A 22292-nucleotide genomic window follows, 5' to 3' on the forward strand; every position below is an offset into this window, starting at 1 on the left:
TCAATGATTCAAGGACACCATGAGGGAGCGAGCAGCTGGCAAAAGAACAGATAGATACATTTTAAACTTCCCCTTTGATGGCTACGTTTCCAGCCTTAACACTTTTGTTTTAAAATCTACATTCAAGGCAAAGCTTTGTAGTGTGAGGTACATTTGACAAAAACATTTAAAAATCCTTTAGAGTAAATGTTTGGAAGAAGAGGCGTGACTTAGCAAGATAAGGACACTTTGAGGAATACAAGGCATAAATCAAAGCACTGCAAGTGACATTCGCATAGTTGGACTCTGGAGGCAATTCCAGAAATGATCTGAGCATGAACAATAACCCTGAGCCAGGCAGATCCATTCTACAGTGACTGATCAGAAGGACTATGCTTGTTTGAATGCAAAAACAAAACAAAACAAAACAAAAACCTGGCATGCTAATTTTTCTGGGGATATTTTAGCTGGGCTCAAATATTTGTAGTAAGGTTACATGGTATTTTGTAAATGTAACTAGGGAAATATATATAATAACCTTATTCTAACCTAAAGAGAATTAAACCTCCATTTTCCTCTCTGTAAAATCAAGTATTATTCTAGAGGACTTCTGGAAAGTTCTCTAGTGTTCTCATTTAATAAGTCTATAAATAAATAGGATAAATATCATTCACATATCTTCACATACTGTCAGTATATTTCAAGGAATTCGTATTAGAGGGAATTATCTCTTACACAACCACAGAGCTTCAAGGAAAATCATGCTTTAGGATAAAGATCACAAAGTATATGGTTGCCAGGGGCCTTTCTCTCATATTCTCTTACTCACTAATCTCTCTCTCTCTCTCTCTCTCTCTCTCTCTCTCTCTCTCTCTCTCTCAGCATGCATGCACATAATCATACAACAACACAAACACATACCTCCATCCCATTAGCTATAAACAATCTGTCCCCCAAACAGAGACAATTACAAAAATTACACTGGTAGTTCACATTTGTGTGACATCGCTCTATAATGTGCACAGAGAAAAGCTGTTCTTCAATATCTGTCAACTTTTCACTAAGTAGTGACGACTTCAAAAGGAGAAGAAATGCCTTCAAATGCTAGTATAACAGCAGGCTTCAGAAGTTCCTGTTTCCGATTGTGTCCAAAATATCTTATTCTGTAGATTCCAGGGAGGGCAGTATCTGGAATATGCCAATATATTGTTGCATTGCTCAGACCCAGGATTCCCTTGTTCCAATAAAACCTGTTAATAGAAAAACAATAAAAACACTGCACTTTAAAATGTGTGATTTTTCATCCTGCATGCAAGCCCAGGCCTCCTTCCTACTAGATGACTTCAACCTGCCCATGCAACTCCTTCGCCCAGTAGATCTTTCAACCAGTTTACAAAAAGGCTGGCTAGTCTTTCCAGGAATCCCTGTGACCATGTCAAAACCAAGTTCATGGGAGCTGGATGGGGCTGTTGCTCAGAGATACAGTACCTTCTTCCTATGTACCAGACTCTAGAGTCTACCCATAACACCACTAAAATAAAAGCCAAAGGATGGCAGCTAATACCTCATTAGTACTTAATCCTAAAGAAACCTGCACTTCGCTGCTTCCAATCAAGACAGTCAAAATGGAGCCTAATTAATCAGTCAAATGTGGCCAGAAGGAGCCTTGGGAATTTGGTATGATTAATATTGTGTATTGAGGAGTCTTTCAGTTTGCCCTTCCTACATTGTGAAGCAACTGTTTTCAAAGCTTCTGAAACAAACGATCAATAGACATGTTTACCTCGTCTCCCAGGAGGCATCATTATACAATATCTGCCAGTCGGCTACAGACTCTTCATATTTCTCCACAGTGAGGAAGGTCTGATGGGTCTGAAATACAATTAACACCGTTTATCAAGTCCAAGCAGTTAGAGAGAGATCCTGTCTGCATTGTTTCTCCTCACTACACAGCAACCCACCCATGCCTCTGCTGTGCGCACACACTAGAATTGTACCCAAATAACTAGGTAACCCCTTCATGCAGTGTCTTCAGAATCATAGTTTACACCCTCCAAAGTAAAATGGAAGTTTAGAAGATTTAAAAAGACATAATTATGGTGCTCACAGCAAATTAGAGCTAAGAAAAAATTTAACATGAAATGAGATTTTAAAAAGACTTAAGATCAAGAGTGATTTGTTTTCTTTTTCATGAACTCTAATTTTATTTATTTTTATTTTTATTAATTATTTTATTCATTTACATTTCAAATGATACCCTCTTCCCAGTTACCCCTCCACAAACCCTCATCCCATTCCCCTTTCTCTTCTTTCCTTTGCCTCTATGAGGGTGCTCCTCCATCCACTCACCCACTCCTGCCTCACAGCTCTAGCATCCCCCTATGCTAAGCATCCAGCCTCCACAGGATGAAGGGCCTCCCCTCCCATGGATGTCAGAGAAGGCCATCCTCTGCTACATACATATCTGGAGCCATGGCTCCCTCCATGTATATTCTTTGGTTGGTGGGAGCTCTGGGGGGGGTGGTTCTGGTTGGTTGATATTGTTCTTCCTATGGGGTCGCAATTCCCTTAAAGATTTTTTCTAATCAACGAGGAAATGGAACTTCAACTCTCTCTGCCTTCGGGTAACTGAATTATTAGTTGCCATGTCTTCCTACAACAAACAGTTGAAAATATGCACAAATTGCCCCTGTCCTGGAGTTCTAACGACATCTACCAATAATAGATGCCTAGAAACTATAACATAAGTAGAGTGTGTTTCTATACTGAAAGATAACTAATAAAGCAATTTGTTTCAGACCAGGAGTCCAGTTTCAAATAAAGATTTGAATAATATGACAAGCTAATAAACAGAAATAGTCACAAGTATTCAATACTATCAAGACTTTTATACTGCCTCCCTTAAAGATAGGCCTTGAGGGGCAGTGAAGATGGGACAGAGCTATGGGACCACAAGGACCAGAGTTCAGATGCCCAGAACTCATACACACATGGCAGAGGTGCCTATAATCCCAGGGCTAGGAGGGTGGAGACAGATGGACCCCTGAACTCATCAGCTAGCCACCTTAAGGCCCCAAGTTTAGTGAGAGGCTCTGTCTCAAAAATAAGTAAATAAAATAGAGAACAAATGAGGGAGAGAGCCAATGTTAGTCTTTGGCCTCCATGTGCATGTAACCAGAGCACACATGTATGCACACATCTACATGAACACACACACACACACACACACACACACACACACACACACAAAGAGAAGTTGTGTCCAAGTTACTCTTCACAACCCGTTATATCTGCCATTTACAGGTCTTCAAATAACTTGGATAAATGGACTACTTATTTATATTTTGGACATGTCATTGTTTAAAACAATTCTCCAATTACTCAATTGATGCATGATATTTTAATAAAGAAGGACTCATAATCATGATGGCTAATCAAGAGATCTGCTTCTGCACATCAGGGTATAATGGCACTGGGGGTTAGGGCTCAGATGGAGGTGTAGTCATGATGGTCCCTAATAACTAGGTCTAGAATACAGTTTGAAAAACATATCTAGGCCTCCAAACTATCAGGGACAAAGCTTCTGATTACCTCTTCCCTATCTCCCGATCATAATCTCTTACAGGTACAATTTACTACAAATTGAATGTTCTGCCACTGAGTTTACTTGTGCACAAAGCAAGGACAGTAAGATAAGCTACTGGTTAGCAGTGAGGATTCAATTAGATGCATGTAACACTATATGCAAAGCATCTAGCCTAATGCTTGTAGACAACAGTTGCTCAGCCATTAGAGATAATGATAACTGATGTTTGTAGATGATCAAAGGGCACTAGACATTGTTTTGCACCATTTCAGAGTATTTTGAGAAATGAAATCTATTCTCATTATGATGCTGTTATCATCCTGCTCTTACAACAACAGTGATGAAAGGACCCTGTGGTTGTTAGGCTTGATACAGCACTCCGATCTCTTCAGAAAGCAGTGTTACAAGCGTGCAGATGTTCTGGTGGGGCTTGGCCACAGGTGTACACCAACTGTCCAAAGATCAGAACATTTCTCCCAAACCTTATATGTGATGATACTATATTGCCACAAGTCTACCACGGAAGTGATGACATTTGAATAGACAGAAGTGACAAAGCTCATTTGGGATGGAAGTGCTTTGGATTATAAGTGATTATGGCCCCTAAGAAGAATGGCTCACAATATAATAACTTCATCCTCAGTCAGGGGAGGGAAGTGAGTTAAAAACCACTTCCATATGCCCACTTTCCTCTACAATTTTTCTTCAAATTTTGTAGGGAGTTTGTGGTGGTGGGTGGTTATCTTGTTTTATTTTGTTTAGTCCTTCAAGATATATGTTTACTTTATGTTATTTAGCATGTAATGTGTGAGGTGTATGCATGCCACAGAACTTGTGTCAAGGTCAGAGGACTGCTTGTGAAAGTCCAGCCTCTCCTTCCTCTGTGTGGATTTCTGGGACTGAACTCAACTTCCTCGGGATTGGTAAGAAACATCGTTACAAACGGAGTCACTTCAGCATCTAATTTCCTTAGTGTTTAAGTCAAAGCTGATACACAGCAATGGCAGTCATCCAACCACTGGTATCTCACCTCTGCTTCCCAAGTTCTGGGATAACAAATCTGTGCCACTGCACTGTTTGCTCAGATTTTTATAGACAGAACCTGTCCTACTATTTATTGCTTGTTTAGACATAAGACAATTCTAAGGAAATTACAAAAGATTGAAGTTATCTCATTTCTAGATACTATGTGGGGGGGGCTTTATCATATATATCATAAGAGCAAAAAATAAGACATGATTTTTAATAAATTATTAACAATAATAACTCTTAAAAATAGATTTGTGGGAAGAGAGGCGCTTAAATGTTCTATTTTATAAATATGCTATTTGTTTTTACATTGGGCATATTTTTCAAGATTAATAAATGAACCTTTTATTGTGCCAACAATAAAGAACAGGAAAATGGACAATGTAAAATAAGAAACAGCACATGGTATAAAACCTCAGGGCAGGTACCAATGTGTGATCACCCTGAAACAAAAGTCGTGTCCAGAGAAGCAATGCTGGAGGGGTCAGAAAGGTCCCCAAAAGGCAGGAAAATCATGTCCTTTTTTGGCCCTTTCAATAAGTTAACAAACTTAGTAAATTCTCAATTTAAATATGTAAATGAGAATGTCTCTGAATCCATATGTCCTGGGAAAGCAGTGTGCTTCTGGAGGAGCTGTTCTACACATGGCACCGTAAGAAGTTGATTAAATCTTCACGGGTTCTGTGTTCCACATCCAATCCCACATTAGCTGTACCCACTGAACATTTTCCCACCTTCACAAACAAAGTAGGAAAAACCCTGGTACATTTTTGGATATGCGAGATTCTCCTGTAAAGTGAAGGGATACTTGGTATAAATTTGCAAGACAGTGATGCTCACCTGGTTTTCTGCTGAATTCTTTGGGTTAGCGCCTACAAATATAACTTCAACCACTTCTCCCTGGAAATAAAAAATGGCATTAAATTAAATCTAAAACAAGCCTATTTATTCAGATTGGAAGCATTGTCTGCTCTACGTTCGAACACCCTAGAAGCTGTACACATTCCACAGTATTTCATTAAGGGATTCCCTCTAAGTTTGTTAGGAATTAGATCCAAAGAATTTGACTTTGGCAGATTCTGATAAATTAAGATCCAGAGCCGTACTTTTCAATGTGATAACACATGAAAATGACTTCGAATCATATTACAGAGCCCTGTCTTCAAATAGCCACATAGAGCACAGAGAAATCAGAGGTGAAGCCACACAGCTACAGCCACTCAATCATTGACACCTAAGGTGTCAACACATTAACTGGAGAAAAGGCAGCCTCAAAAATGACCTCCAACAGCACAGGAAATAATTCCTAAACTAACAAATGGGATTTGTGGGAAATTAGAGCATTTCTTCTGTACAGCAAAGAAAACCATCCACAGAGTGAAGAGGCATTTACAGGATGCAACATATCTTGGCCAACTGTATACCTATCTTAGTTTCTTTTCCTATTCCTATGATAAAATGTGATAGAAACAGCCTAAGGGAGAAAGAGCCTGCTCTGGTTCACAAAGGAGCAAGTCAATGCAGCAGTGAGCTCACACTCTGAGTTTTCTTAAAGATTTGTTTCATTGTTAATTACGTGTGTGTGTGTGTGTGTGTGTGTGTGTGTGTCCGTTTGTAATATCTGCATAAGAGCGGCTGCCTGCAGAGGCCAGCTGCCTCCAATTCCTATGGAACTGGAGTTATAAGTGGCTGTGAGCCACCAGTTGTGGGTGCTGGGAACTGAACTCATGTCTCCTCAAAGAGAAGTGCACACTCCGAACTGCTATGCCTTCACTTCAACCCCCCTCTTTCTCCATTTTATACAGGCCTGATCCCCTTTCTGCTTTCAAGAACACTGATGTAAGTCAGCATAGACAAATGCTTCTCATGGCTTTAATCAGAGAAGCTTCTCTATACAATGGATAACAGTGTATGGCAAAGTCTTGGCTACTCAAGGTGCTGAGACAAAAAAAAAAAAAAAAGCCGAGTTTTCAGTCCTAAAGAGGACATTTATACAATTCCCTGGAAGGATCATGGAATATTGCAGAAGAAGTGGTAGAAAGAATGTAAGAGCCAGAAGACAGGGAGGAGACTGAGGAATGCTCTTTTCAGGGCATGGCATAGCCACTGCAATTTTGACTTGGGAGCTGCACTGGGCCTGCACAAGACTGGGCCTGCCAAAAGTCAATCAAGAAATGGGCAGGCTCTCGTGGGCCCTGCATCTTCCTTCTACATCAGTGGCTATTTATGGATTCTAGGTGAAAATCAGTCATTATCTTCAGATGTCTACCCACTGGCGTGTCCACCAGGATCCGTTGTCTAACTCTATATCCATGGTCACACAGAAGGTACTGATTAAACTCTGTGGGACATCAAACAATAACAACAACAACAACCACAACAACACAAGCATGGGAAAGGACCTATAGGGACAGGGATCATGGCCACGAGTAGGAAGAAGATAAGAGACACTGGAGATCGAGTAATCAGAATGCATTCTATACACATAGGAAATTACCAAATGAGGAATTTAATTAATTAGAAAAGCTTGTAAAACTATATGCCTCAATGGTAAGTTTTACTAGAAATTATACCATAGTAGCCTCTCCTAAAATATATTTTTAGTTCCTATAAACAAACAAACAAATAAATAAATAAAGTTAAAATCAGAAAGAAAAGCTAGGTTTAATAATGTCAATTAACATGATCAAGATGATTTTTCACAGGGATTCACAGAGGCCCATCTCCCAGGTGACTCTAAATCTTTTCAAGTTTGACAGTTAACAGTAGTCATCACAAGATCTGACTCTGTATTTACATCTAGGCTCTATAGAAGAATTCCAGAAATTAAATATCAAAAACAAATCAAATGAGCTAATGAATGGAAGAGTAAGTTCTGAAAGGAAAAAGGACAACTGTCCTAGAGATATTGTCTTAAAATACTCAGCAGCATTAGCTGTAAGGGAAACCCAATTTAAAATTACATTGAGATTTTAACTTATGCCAGTTGGACTAGCTACAAAACCAGCAACAGCCAGCCACTGCTGGCCAGGATCGGGGGAAGAGAAACCTGTCTCGCCTGCTACTGGACATGTACACATAGGCAGCCAATACATAAATCAGCACTGAGACTGCTCAGAAACTAAGGCTGGAACTATGAGATGATCCAGCTTTACCACCCCTGGCCATATACATGAAGGATCGCAAGTCAGCAACGTTCCAGTTTGCTTCCCTATTGCTGTGGCAAACCACTGACCCGAAACTCCCTCAGGAAGAAGGAGTTTATACTTTTTCCTCATAGTCCATCATTAGAGCAATTTAGAGAAGAAACTCAAAGCAGCAACCTGGAGTCAGGAACTGAAGCAGAACGCATGGAAGAGTGATGCTTGCTCCCCACGGCTTGCTCAGCCTGCTTCTAATAATAAAAGGCAGGGCAGCTTGCTTAGGAGCCCACCATCCACAGTGGGCTCCCTCCACATAATTATTAACCAAGAAAGTGCCCCACAGACATGCGCATAGGCTCATCCGAGATGAAGGAAAACTCGGCAGTTGAGGTTCCCTCTTCCCAGATGACTGTAGTTTGTGTCAATGTGACAAAAACTAACCAGCACAGCATACCAGAAAAACATTTGCATATCTATGCTTATTGCAGGACTATAGGCAAGAGCTAAGATAGGAAGAAAATGTTCATTAACAGATGAACAGATAAAATGCAACACAATAGGATTTTATGCCGCTATGAAGGAGAATTAAATTTGCAGGAAATGTAATAGAACTGGTGATCGTTGAATTAAACAAAAGAAGTTAAGACTCAGAAAGACAAAGAGGGTGTGCTTTGCCTCACATACGGGTATAGATTAAACACATGTAAATACATATATGACTTTGTGACATGAAAGTCGAAAAACCTATGGGGTTTAAAATAGATATGAGCTAGGATTTTTTGTGACACTATTTCATATATGTGTGTGTGTGTACATATATATATATATATATATATATATATATATGATTATATATATATATGATTATATATATATATATATGTATATAAAATCTCTGTTCACCTCATAATCCCAGTCCCCAGATCCTCTTACTGCTGAGTCCTTCTTTTCTCCAAACGTTCCTCTTTCTGCTTTGATGACATGCATATTCTATAACTCCCCCTTGTCCTCACTTCCTCCTACCATCACACCTCTTTATCTCATGTATGCTAATTGTGGCTACCTGTAACTTTAACTCTAAGGAGCCGATGCACCCTTCTGTCATCTGTGGGTACCCCTACACATGTAGCAGACATTCACACTGATACACACACACACACACACACACACACACACAGTATATGTATATGATGGATGGATGGATGGATGGATGGATGGATGGATGGATGGATGGATGAATGGATGGATAGAGGAATTCTGAATATGCATCTCCTAAGATCAGAAACAGGCCAAGACTACCAAGTCTCACAAATCCTATTATGGTTTAAATAAGATTTGTCCTTCCTTCCACCATGGTTACTGTAGTGAAGGCTGGGATTCCAGGGGTTAGAACTGCTCAGATGACAGAATTATGAGGGCATTAGCTTTACCTATACGTTTATCCATTTTTATCTACTATGAACTTATACTGAATGGTCCATAAAGGGATAAGACCTGGTTGAGAAAGTAGGTCACCTGAACCATGCCTTTGAAGGCTTGTCCCTGGCCCATCCCTGTTTCTCTATACTTCCTGGCCACCATGGGGTAGGGAGAGTTCCCCTGTCACACACTCTTCCTTCATGATGTTTTACCTCACCATGCATAAGCCCAGGGAAATGGAGCTGAGTGATAAGGTTTGAAAACTCTGAAACAATGAGCCAAAATAAATCTCCGTGGCTGTGATGCTTAACTCTCCCCACCATTGGTGAGATGGTGAGACACATCTGGAGTCTTTATGAAGACATTTCAGAGAGAGTTAGATGATGATGGAAGTCTCACCCTAGTGTGGGTGGCACTACCCCATGATCAGAATACTGGACTGAAGATGAAGGAATAGGTGAATAGACAAGCAATTGCCTCTCAGTTTCTGACGAGGGAGGCAGTGTGACCAGCTGCCTCACACACTGTTGCCATGGTTCCTCCACCATGGTGGATTAAGTTCTCCATTTACAAGCCAAAAGCATACTCTTCCATCCTCAGGCTGTTCTTATCAGATATCTTGTCACTGCAGTCAGAGAATTAACTGATACATTTGTCTTCAGTTGCTCTCTGGGCTGTCTTATCACAGCAGTGAGAAACTGACACCAGGTTCCTGATCATTCAGTAATTAATGAAGCGTGACTATGAAGCTTAGTCACGCTTCATTAGAAAAAAAGAGAAATCTAGAAATGAGTAAGTCAAGTTACTTCATTTGCTGATTATATAATAAATGTAGAAATCCCTAAGGTGGGGGAGAAGAGAAAACCTGCCGGAATTAATACATTATTCCGCAAGAATGCAGAACACAAAATCAGCATAAAACGTAGCAGTGCGGGTCTTGCTTCACTTTTGTTGCTTTCCCATTCCTTGATCTAAAAGACAGCTTGGTCCCAACTCCTATGCATGGATCTTTGACTATCTACTTAATAAAAAGAATAGTTTGCATTTTGGAAATTCAATTTTACATAGCTAATCGCCAGAAGGGAAAACAGTGTTTCCCATTCCCCTCTACAAAGATGAAAAGAGACGTAAGCATCACCTTGCTGAAGCTAGCCTGTGGTACTGTCAACATCAACATCGCCACTGCTGAAGCAATGATATGGAACCACTAGAAGCAGGAGGTGATGTCTTTCCTTTTGCCTCCAGAAGCAAATTCTTGAAGCATTTGGAGACTTTTCTGTGAGTCTTACCATTCTGTACTCAGGTTTTGCTGGCTGCAGGACATCCCCAAAATGTTTGCCTACTGGTGTTCTGTCCGCAATATTAGGAATAAGTGAAGCTATCAGATTTTTGAAGAATGGAGGCTCGGGACCACTGCTCATGTTGGCTACTGTGTCCTGAAACAGACAGCATTTGTTAAAGAACTGCACAGTGGAGATGAAGTCGCATTACCCACCCCCATCCATAGCACAAGAAATGCCCTCATTAAAGGAGGCCCACACACAGCAACACACCAGCCGCCTGAAAGCTAACATTTAGCAAAAATGTGAGGCACGTTCCTAAAATGAAAGCCTAAATGTTTGTAATTTAAAGTTTTTGATAGAAGAATGTTGTAGTTGAAGGGAGTTGCTTTGTTAGCCTGACTGGTCTAATCGAGAGATCAGAATGCAAATGCAGACTGCTCAAGTTAGATAGATTCTTGGCAGCCATTGTTTTCTCTGTGTGGTTCAGGATAGCGACTTCCACATGTTATAACTCTATGACATGATACTGCAATTATGTTTATATGTTCAATATTGAGTCTTACATATGTTTACATATACATGCATATGTGTGTCAGAAGTCAATATTAAATGACATTCCTATTCAGGTACCACATATCTTCATTATTGTGACAGATGTGTCTCCTTGATTCAGATAAGTAGCTTATAAGCAAGCCCCTGGGATCCTCCTGTCTGTCTCCCCAGTACTGGGATTACAAGAGTACAGTGCAGATACAACCCAGCTTTTCCATTCAGGTGCTGAGGGTCAAATTCTGAAAAGTATACTTCTAAGATGTTACTTTGATTGTTGATTAAGGGTGGGGTGAGGTCTTGACACAGGTCTTATCGATGCTACTTGGGCTTACCTGGAACTTGCTACATAGACCTGGCTGCCCTGAACTGGGATACTCCTAACCTAGCATCCTGAGTGCCAATATTACAGGCAAGTACCAACATGCTTGGTTCAAACTGTAGATAATCTTTTACCCAAAGTCATTGCCAAGGTCCTCTCTAGTTCCAAATCTGTGCTAAATAATATAATAAATATATCTTTATTAAAAATTTAAGATCAGCCTTATCCTGACCAATATAATGTTTTCCACAAGATTCACCCACTTTAATGAGGGCATCAAAATAAGAATCTCTTTGTTTCAATAGCCCTTGATGTATATTTAATGTTCTTTAATGTTCACATTGGAGTGTTAGTTTTTATAGCTGCACAGGGTATGGGGGATGTACTGTCATTCTTACTTTGCAAGCAAGAACATGGAATTGAATATACTCAGTTGGCTTTCAAGACCACATAGTCAGTCTTAAAACAAGTGACCATAACATAGACCAAGAACCGAGATTCCACAAGATAAACAAAGGACTAGGTCTAAAATTCAGAAGGGCACTATAGTTTACAAAAAGAGTAAGCAAAGTATGTTCAAGTCTCCAGATTGTACTGGAATTTCAAATATAATAGGCAGCTATAAAATTGTATGAAATTGCCTGAGTTGGTGTATAGCACGTATCATCTGTTTCAATCCAGTATATGCACACTATTTCTTTAAAGGGTTTGTTGTACTTATTATGTCATAATTTTATAGCTTTTACTATTATAAAGCTATTATGTGTCAAGTAATATACTTACTATTATAAATTCTACATGTATTATATACAGATCTGCTTATAATTTTAAGCTCTTTTTCCCAATTGTCAACTAACTATCCGTACCACAACTGCAGCTATATAAATAAGTGTGTCCTAAATGGGACTTTAAAATGCAAAGGAACTTTAATAAATCAGTTATATACATTTCAGAAATAAACATATATGCATGCCAAGGCAATACTAGAGTTCAACAAACCTAAGTCTTCATTTATTACAACAATTTCTTCTACTTTGAATCATCGAGAGTTTTAAGATGTCACTAGTTATAAGAGTGAGATTTCTCTGATTGAAAAATGCACCTCAGTTTTAGAGATGTTATAATGAAGAAAATGAGCAACAAATTATTCTGTAACTGAACGGTCTACTCAACTCTCGGACTGGGAGGAAAGAATTTGGCAAGTGAACATTGACTGTAGTTACAGTACAGATGTACAGATGGTTAATTGACACCTTCAAGTATTTTTGATAATCTAAAAATGTGGAGTGAATAGTATCTCCTTACTTCAAATGACAATTTCATATATATGTGTGTGTGTGTGTATATATATATATATATATATACATATATATGTATATATACGTATATATCCATATATATCCATATATATGTATATATCCATACACACACATACACACACACACACACACACATATGGAACAAACTGCCACCACTATAGGAAATTGATTGAACTTGAATTTTACTGCCAGTGAACTTTGAATTATTTTCTTACTGATATTATTGTTCCAGTTTTCTTTCCTAAGGGAAATTGCATATAATATAAAATTAGTCGAATAATATGTGTATCTAAGGTTCTTTCCTGATTCTGTGTCTTTTCCCCAGAAGACAAACATATAGACACAGGCACACACAGACATACACACACACACACACACACACACACACACACACACACAAATGATTTCATTACCGTAGCAATTGCCTTAGCAAGGGCACTGTAGAGCTGGATGTATGCAGACAGGGTGTGTGGTCCATAGATTGTAGATGCTGCCTCATACCTCTGAGCCTACAGGAAAAGAAGGAAGAGGTACAGATAGTTTTGCGTACATCAGTTAGTTTCTGGAAATATAGCATTTTGGGGCAAAGTGATGTTTGGGCCATTCACATTATTATCTACCAGCAAATACTCAGTGGTCTTTGTTAAAACAGAATGTGAGCATTTTCTACTAACCAGACAAACTGAATGGCTGAATCTGATCCTTGTTAAAGTGATGGGTTCTTTCTGTTTATTCCATTTAGATACATTTCTTTTCCTCTGAAAGATGTTACAACCTGACACTTCTTGTGCCTGCATCTATTATAAGTTCTTGTACAATTAGTGATCTCCCCCAAGGCTGAACATCAGGAGAGAAAATGAGGCTAAAATAGATCTTATTTAATAACTTCTAGATAAGTTGGCTACTAATGGTTCTTTCTACTAATGAAAGGACTTCTGCCATACCATACAGCTATGAAATAGAGTCAATGTATCTCATTATGAGATCCCTGCCTTTGGTTACTCTACAGAAACCTCAAAGCTATCAGTGTACAAAGGTCCTCATCATCTCAGAAACACCAGCTTTCCCTGCAGTATTGTGCATGCCACCCTTCCAGTATCTCAATGGCGATGACTTGACAATCATCTTAGATCCCTCCTCCATCTCATCCTACATTTTATAAGTCTTCAGATTGTGCCATTACTCCTCATTTAAAAAAATTTCAAGGTTTTCTGTTTTCCTTTCCTCCTGGTTCTAACTCTGTACAAACCTTCGTTTCTCACCCAGATCCTAACTCTAATGTGGTAATCAAACTCTGTCTCTACACACCTATAGTACCTTCCCAATGACATTTTTATAGACAGAATCAAAGCACTCTTTCCAAAATCTTCTCAACAAAGTCAATACTCCACTATTTTGCACAAAGGACTTTTCCCTCCACTCACCCTGCCTCTCACCCTAGCCCTCACCTCACCATTACCATCACACTCCACAAGTACTAAGTTAATTATAAGTCATTAATGTGTACTGTCTATTCTCTGGACTGTTGTGCACATGCCTGCTCTATATAAAAGACATTCCTAACTTTTTATTTGCTTGACTAAAGTAATGTCAAAAACTCAGATAAATGCCTGCCAGTCTTTGTCTTTTGTTTTAATATTTATTTATTTATTTATTTATTTATTTATTTATTTATTTATGAGTATGTGTGTGCACGAATGCATGTGTGTATATCACATGCATGCAAGAGTCTTAGGAAGTCAGAAGAAGAGGACATTAGATCCCCTAGAACTGGGAGTTACACCTACTTGTGAGCATCCATGTAGGTGCTAGGAATTGAACCTGGGTCTTCACCCTAATGTGCTCTTAACTACTGAGCCATCTCTTCAGCTCCCAGTCTTCTGCATCTTTATCTGAATTCTCCTTTATCTCTGATGAAACACCATGAAAGAAGCAGATTTTTTAATCATTATTCTGTCTCCAGAAAGTGACTAGCAAACTGTCTATTGTATACATCAATGAATAAGTGAAAAGTAAACTTTGCAGAAACATCATCCTAAAAAAGGGATCAAGTTTTCAGGGATTCCCAACTTTGCTTGTGCCATGGACCTCTTTTGAGACCTATAGAACACCTGTCAGAATAATGGTTCTAAGTGCATAAAACAAAACACTTAAAAATAATCTAAACAAATTAGACTGGAATATGTTTATCAACCTACAGTGACCAATTCTTCAAAAGAATATGTGCTTCTCCTTTACACTATCAGATAGTTTGATGAAGGTAAATATACTAACTCCTATAATTTTTACAAAAAAAAAAAAGAGAATAAAAGGTATTTCTAGGTCTGTAAGAATTATGTGAAAAGGTAAGGGGTCTGTTACTATTCCTGTTGCTTGTTGAAGAGAATACTAAATAGCAGAGTGTACTGAATAAAATTCAACTGTTCCCGGGGAAGAAATTTTACCCAACAATGCTATCAAATGGGTCTGGAATGCACCCCCTAAGTTCCTCATGGCAAAGTCTTGGTACTACAGAAAGTGCTACAAGGAGTTGGTGGCGCCTACAAGAAGTATAGCTAGAAGTACTTCAGGTAACAGGTACATGCCCTGGGAGGGATTCTGAACACCAGTCTCTTTCTCTTTTTTCACTAAGCTTCTTGGCAACAAAGCAAAGAGTTTTACATATGATAGCATGAACTATCATATCTGCCCAGCATCCTTAGCAACATCCAAAAGCTATGGAGGCCTCTAGAACTGTAAGCCAATATTAGCCTTTTCTCTGTATAAATTGATGTCTCATATAGTTATAATGATAGAAAACAGACTAATACAACTAAGATTTTTCTAGATGTTAGGATCCTTTAGCAAAGTGGACAGAGGGCAGCAGGGCTGACTCCAATTCGTGTATCACTAAATGCTCCCATATGGACTGCCATGATATGCCAGGAGACCTATTTACAATTTTTAATTATGGGACTCTAGGATATTGTCATATTTAACTAGTTATTCTTTTAAAAAAGGATCTGGGCTGCTTTAAGAACTCTACACATAAAGAAGTAATTGTGAGCATCAGATTACTAACTCTGAAAGGATTTTACTTTGTTTTGTTTTGTTTTGTTGAGTCATATCACATATAGAGTAATATGCTACTTCAGGATGTACTTCAAGGATTGTGCATAGCTACATTTACAAAGTAGTGAATTCAATAAATAGCAGACAGGAGGCCCTACAGAAGCTTAAGACATCAAATGTATTATGGGTAGTTATTTGCATGTCATAACACAGGTTTGTTACCAGTGCCCCTGACAAAACAAGTGTCAGCATTACATGGTGGTCAGTGAGTGAATCGATGATGCTGACATGTACTTGGAAATGATGAACTCCAAACCAAATATAATCCTTGGCTTATTCTCTTAGAATTCCCACCAAAAGCAAAGTCATCTCTCAGAAACATGGCTAAAGAGGTACAGAGACAGTGTGTAATAAAAAAGTCATGAAAACTTTTTACTTTACCTGGTATTCTTCATATGTGGTAATGTAATGTGTATAAACATTACATAGACCTGAGGTAATAATGGTCATATCCTTCATTCCATAAAGTGCAAATTCCTAGGAGAAAAAACATTTACACTGCTCAAGGCTATAAATATCTGGGTTTCATTTAAAGTGCACATTTGGTATGAATTATTAACAGAAGATATACCTCTTAAGAAAGATGATAGTAATTATAATTAGGAAAAAGTTTAAAGATACTTGCAGGGTATTTGGCATAATTTTAACACCTCTATGGATGTTTTAACTTTGCATAGTGAGATTATGAATTTAAAGAATGATACTCTGCTGAGCTTTGATGCTGCAGATACTGCTGATAAAATTATTCATGGCCTGATGTCAATATTTCCATTTTGGTCAAGCTTCAAAAATGACATATACAGCTTGATCATGCTAGACCTTTTTGTCCTGGGAATATTTTTATTGTGGCCCATCATGTTTAAAGCTTATCTTTAACAACATCAACATGATGTCAGCCAAAGTACATGGCTTTAAACTGAAAATGGACCCCCAGAAAGTTACTAATTTAACAGGCTGGCAAGCCAAGGATAGGTAAGATTCTGCACAGAGCCTTACCAACCTAAGACATAAGTGCATTGGTTTTGATAATGCATATTCCACGATGGGTAAGGAAGGCATTCTTGTCAGAATGACCTAAGACAGGCTCAGTCTTGTTTATGAAATAAAAAGGGGGGGAGAAGTAGAGAGCTTTTGGGGCTGTTTGGCAGGAATCTGACACAGGCCAAGGGCAAGAAATGGGCTCCTTGTCAGGAATCTGACATTAAGATAGAACAAAGTAATTTCAGGCAGGAATCTAAATCTTAGGCTAGAATAATGAAGTTATTTAAGAATCAGAATGATTCTTCAGGCATGAAAATGACTTTAGGCTAGGACAGGGAAGTAGGCTCAGATATGTTTGGTCATCTTGATAAGTAAGCCCTTAGAAACAGTGATCACAGGAGTGATCAAGGAACTTTGTTTATTGCCTTATTTGTTCTTTAACTATTTGTGTTTATTGTCTTGCTTGTTCCTTGACTATTTGCATCTATTGTATTGCTAGTTCCTCAGCCTAGAACTGACCTTAATACTTGCACGTAATTAAAATGGTATAAAAGCAGATTGGGAAAAAAGGAAAAGAAAAGAAAGAAAGAAAAATCTTCCCAATGATCCCAAACCACCAAGGAATGTGAAAGTGTCAAAGAGTATTTTGAAAAAAAAGACAAAATCCCCATTATAGTTGGGCAAATCAATGGCTCTATGAAAATCTTAATAATCATATCAGTAGATGTAGAATCTTACTATGAAAGAGTAATTGCCTCAAACTATATTGAATTTATATTATGTAATTTAAACTAATGTTTATAAGACCTAAATAACAAGACATCATTTTTACAAGTGTTGAATCTGTTTAGCCCACTCATGGGGATTTAAGCAACCTCTAAATATAATTTACTGCTTACACTATACAAGCATTATGGACTTTTAAGTATTTAAATGTAAATACCAATAAAATACTTCAACCTGGCTATATTTCCCTTATAGTTTAATTCTGATTCTTAAATAACTGACACTTCATATTTACCTCTATCCACTAACTTCAAAATACATAAACTTTAGTGATTTGAGGAAAGAGTCGTTTAATAAGGAATTTTTCCTCCTCAAATATAAATTTACAGCATTTGTATTTCAAATTTAACTTACTTTTTTAACTGCCTCACGAAATCTTCGTCCTGACATGGTTCTAAATCAAGAAAACAGAATTATGTTACATCCTCCCATTTGCATGTGTGTAAGCTATATAGAAAGGCTTTTGATACATGCCAAAAAACCTAGCCTAGCTCACCACACAGCAGTAAAATATTAGAAGTTGATGGTGTAAAGAAGCTTAGCTTTTTCCCTTGACTTGGCCTATCTTCAAAGCAAAGCCTGAACTGTACACAAGAGGAATATAAAATCAATGTGCATCACTGAGAGAAGACGATCAAGGGATCAGGTGTAGCTCAGTGGTGGAGTACCTCCCTGACAGCTGTGAGGCCCACAGCTCTACCCCCAGCACCACAAAAAATTTCTATTCATGAGATCAACACAGTGGGTCAGTTATATCCAACATGAATGACAGTGTGGGGGTGGGGGAGACAGAGAGAAGGTTTGATACTTGGCCCCGCCTACAAAGAACTTGAAACTTTATATTTAATTCTTCAATCAAATCTTGAATATCTGCTGCTTACCAGGCCCACTTTTATGTGATAATTATTTAATGGAATGGAAATTATATTCTGTAGTTAAAAAATATTAAATAATCCTTGTGTGGGGTTTCTACCCTCCTTGGACAACTTATGTTCCCAGATGAAAAACACACACAGCCTTTATATTTTTAAATATGCCTTAAGCAGCACAATAGCTGGGCAACTAACTGTCTACCCTCTATGCTGTTAGAATCTACCTTCCTAATGGTAACCCAACTTCTTACTATGTTTCATCAGGGCTACTCTTAGGTCCAATTGGCCAGCCCACATGGCCACTTGTTTTATAGTTCAGCTAACCCATGGTGGCTCTCCTTTCTCCTCTCCTGAACATTCTTCTTCTATCTCATGGTGGTTTCTCCCCTCCCCTCTCCTCCCCTTCCCTCCTCTTCTCATGGTCTCAAGCCCAGGAAACCTAAACCCCTCCTATGTCTCTTCTCCTCAGCTCTTGGCTGTTGGGATCTTCATTCCCCAATCAGAATTAACTTGGGGGCAGAGTCCCAGGGGCTATGTGCAGACTCCAGGTTTTAGGGGGCCCCACACTTAGCTTACAATAGATAGTAAAAGACAAAATCTCAACATTCCAAAACTAGAAGGTGACCAAATAAATGAAAATTTGAGACGACAAGAAAAACAGAGACTAATAAAGCAGAGTAAAGATGAGATGGAATGGTGGGAGTGGCGGCATTAGTGGTGGGGCTAATACTGGCGCTGATGTGAGAGTGATGCTTTTTATGTGGTATGAATAGTGTTAGCATCTCCATTCAAGATTTGAGCAAAGGATTACATAAATCAAAAGACTTGGCCTTGAGGCCAGCTGGAGAGAATGTGTTTTATACAGAAAAAACTGTAAGTTCAAAATCTCTAAGCCCAGAACACGCTTAGTGGCTCTAGCAGGTGCATTTGTAGTTCACTCTATACAGAAAATGTTGGTAATGATGCAGGGTGACTGAAGCAGGGTGAGAAAGAAGGAAACCACATGAGGGAACTTGCTGAGCAACAGTCTGCATGGGAACTGCAAAGGAAGTGGAAGGCAGTGAGGGATTACCTGGAATGAGATGGGAAAGGACCAGGTGGTCTCCAACAGCCAAGTAGTATGTTTAGTTCATGTTTTGAAGCAGCAGTTCTTAACTTGTGCATCACAATCCCCTAGGCAACCCTCTACCTCCAAAAATATTTACATTGTGATTTATAAATGTAGCAAAATAACAGTAATGAAGTAGGAAAGAAAATTTTATGGTAGGTATCACTGCAACACAAGAAACTGTATTAAAGGGTCACAGCATTAGGAAGGCTGAGAACCACTGTTTTAAAGAAACGCAGTTGGGTGCTGTGTTGAAAAAGGACTTCAGAGGAACAATGAAAGAAGCCACATTGAAAGTTAGTGAATGATCTGTGTGAATGACAGCAGTGATGGGAAATGGTAGAATGTGTTGAGCAGAATGTAAGAATTTGGATTAATTCTTGAAAGAAGAAAAAAATTCAAGGGCTAGTTCAACAAACTTTTCCCTATGGAGATAGGAAAGACTGTAAAAGATACAGGCTTAAAACATTCTTCTGTCTTTCTAATACCGAACGTCATGCTTTCAAGTGTTTTAGTATTAATTCAAGTCTGCGTACTTTCTTAATCCACTGGACCCTTTTTCCTTTGGAATACCAAGCTTGTTTTCACGTTTTTCCCCCATCTTTTCACAGGTCACAAGCATAGGCAGATTTATTCTACAGAGGCTCCACCAAATATGGAAAAACTATTTGACACTGTTGCCAAAGGCTACCAAGAGAGCAGCAGATAATTATCTTCTCCTAAGAATTAATCCCAGGGCCAGAGAGATGACTCAGTAGATAAAGGTGCTTGCCACCAAGCTTGATGACCCGAGTTCCAACTCCAGAACCTATTTGGTGAATGAAGAGAGATGACTTGGACAACTTATCCTCTGACCTGCATAAGTATGTTCCACAAGCCCCTCCGCAGACACACAAAAACAGATAAAATATTTTAAAAAGAAGTAATTCCAACAGAAATACATTCTTTACTCTGAAAGTTTTTTTTAATGAAAACTTACGTAAATTCCCCAGGGATAGCAGCTATGGCCAGTGACCCAAGAGTAACAATCTGAACATCAACGATATCTGGGTGCCAAGGATGAGGTTTTGTCAGCTGAGACCCCAAAACAAGAAAGTTACATTAGGTATAGATTACCCCTTCTATCGACAATATTCACATAAGTTCCTTCATTAAACAATTTTGAATGTTTGAAGCTAGTTTTGTTTTGTTTTGACCATATCATAGGATTCACTTCTAACTCTGCTGTAACATTGCATCACATGCATGTTTATGTGCTGGCTATAACATGTGAACCCCAGTGCTATCTTACCCTGACCTTACCAAGTGAGCTGTAGTAGACTCATCATTATGGTACAACAAGGGTTCTGCCGGAGTAGTATAAGAGACTATCTCCTCAATGAATATAAAATGCCATTTAGAATTGTTCAATACAATCATTTCTATCTTTACCCCAGTAGTGTGAGTCCGGCTTCATCTTCCAACCCTCCTTCAAGAGAATATAACCTTTTCCATATTGTGATTAGTAGAAACTATCTCGCCATCCCTTCCTCCCTTCTTTCTCCTATGCTAAGAATTTTAATAGGATACTGGGAAAGGCTACTTTTTAAATGCGTACACTTCAACAATCATGCTTCTACCAATAGTAGGATGAGTTCTGAACATCGTAAATGTAAAAACAAAAAAAAAAAAAATGTGTTGTAAAGTACTGCTGCTAAAAGAAAATTGCTTCAGCCTGGATGTGATATACGCCTTTAATCCCAGAACTCAGGAGAAAGAGGCAGGTGGACCTCTGAGTTTGAGGCCAGCCTGGTCTACAGAGTGAGTTCCAGCACAGTCAGGGCTACACAGAGAAACTCTGTCTCCAGAAAAACATAACAAAACAAAAAAATGTTTTAATTAATGACGTCGCCACATAAGCAGACCACGTTGAGTTGGATCTGTAGCACAGCACCCCTATGAAAGACAGACATGGTATGTACATGGTATGAAAGACAGGCATGTACGTAATCTTAGCACTGGGAGGAAGAGACAGAAGGATCCTTGGGGTTTGCTGGTCAGCCAGTCTAGGCTAATTGGTGAGCTGCAGGTTCCAGTGGGAGAGCGTGTCTCAAAACATAAAGTGTGTAGTCAGAGAATACATCTGAGGTATCCAATAACATCTCTGGTCACCATATATACCTGGTCACACATGTCCCTGCATGCCCACACATACAAACAAAAATACATACATACATACATACATACATACATACATACATACATAACTAAATAAACAAATAAACCATGTTGCCTAACATGAGAAAATTGACACATGAGCACTTTCCTCTATGACCTACATGTTCTTTATGCAAAGAACTCTTCATGGACTGCCTTTCTGGAGCCAAAATAACATGAATGTTAGTCTTCATTTTCTATAGTCCACTCCCTTCCATGTTTCTTAATAATTAGATAACTCGGTAGACTTCACAGTAGTAATTCTTTAAAGTTGGATCCAGCATCTATATTTTTAGTATCAAATATTCATGGGAGGTAGCTGACTGAGAAGGCTCTGCAGGTAATGTGCCAGCCACACAAAGCTGAGTTCAGTCCCCAAAATCCAAGTGCAAAATGAGAAGCAACTCCACAAAAGTGTTCTTTGGCCTCTACAAACATGCCCCCCACACATATGTATATGCAGTAGTAGTGTAGTAGTAATATAGTAGTAGTAAATGTGTAACAATACATGACAAATTATGTAAGAATATCTAAATAAGAGCTTCCCTGTCAGTGGACATTAGCTATTTATTATCTGCTAGCTCAGAAACTACAAAGTATAATATTCTA

At 38.6% G+C, this 22292-nt stretch overlaps 1 protein-coding gene across 5 annotated transcripts in view; it reads right to left on the bottom strand.

Annotated features, from left to right (window-relative positions):
- Positions 1-566: 566 nt before the first annotated feature.
- The window catches only part of Asah2 (N-acylsphingosine amidohydrolase 2), a 101580-nt gene continuing 79854 nt past the window's right edge, over positions 567-22292 (bottom strand). For 2 of the 5 annotated variants that reach the window (XM_076919070.1, XM_076919079.1), the window contains 8 exons: positions 20467-20561; positions 17862-17901; positions 16122-16217; positions 13043-13138; positions 10446-10592; positions 5435-5494; positions 1763-1851; positions 567-1229 (listed from right to left, as the gene is read on the bottom strand). In XM_076919070.1, coding sequence (XP_076775185.1) covers positions 1040-1229; positions 1763-1851; positions 5435-5494; positions 10446-10592; positions 13043-13138; positions 16122-16217; positions 17862-17901; positions 20467-20561 — 813 coding nt within the window. In that variant the 3' untranslated portion in view covers positions 567-1039. Of the gene's footprint in view, positions 1230-1762; positions 1852-5434; positions 5495-10445; positions 10593-13042; positions 13139-16121; positions 16218-17861; positions 17902-20466; positions 20562-22292 lie in introns of those variants that run through there. The other 3 variants (XM_076919065.1, XM_076919075.1, XM_034509603.2) reach the window with 2 other exon arrangements.

The sequence above is a fragment of the Arvicanthis niloticus genome, chromosome 1 (genome assembly GCF_011762505.2).
Source record: "Arvicanthis niloticus isolate mArvNil1 chromosome 1, mArvNil1.pat.X, whole genome shotgun sequence".
Lineage (NCBI taxonomy): Eukaryota > Metazoa > Chordata > Mammalia > Rodentia > Muridae > Arvicanthis > Arvicanthis niloticus.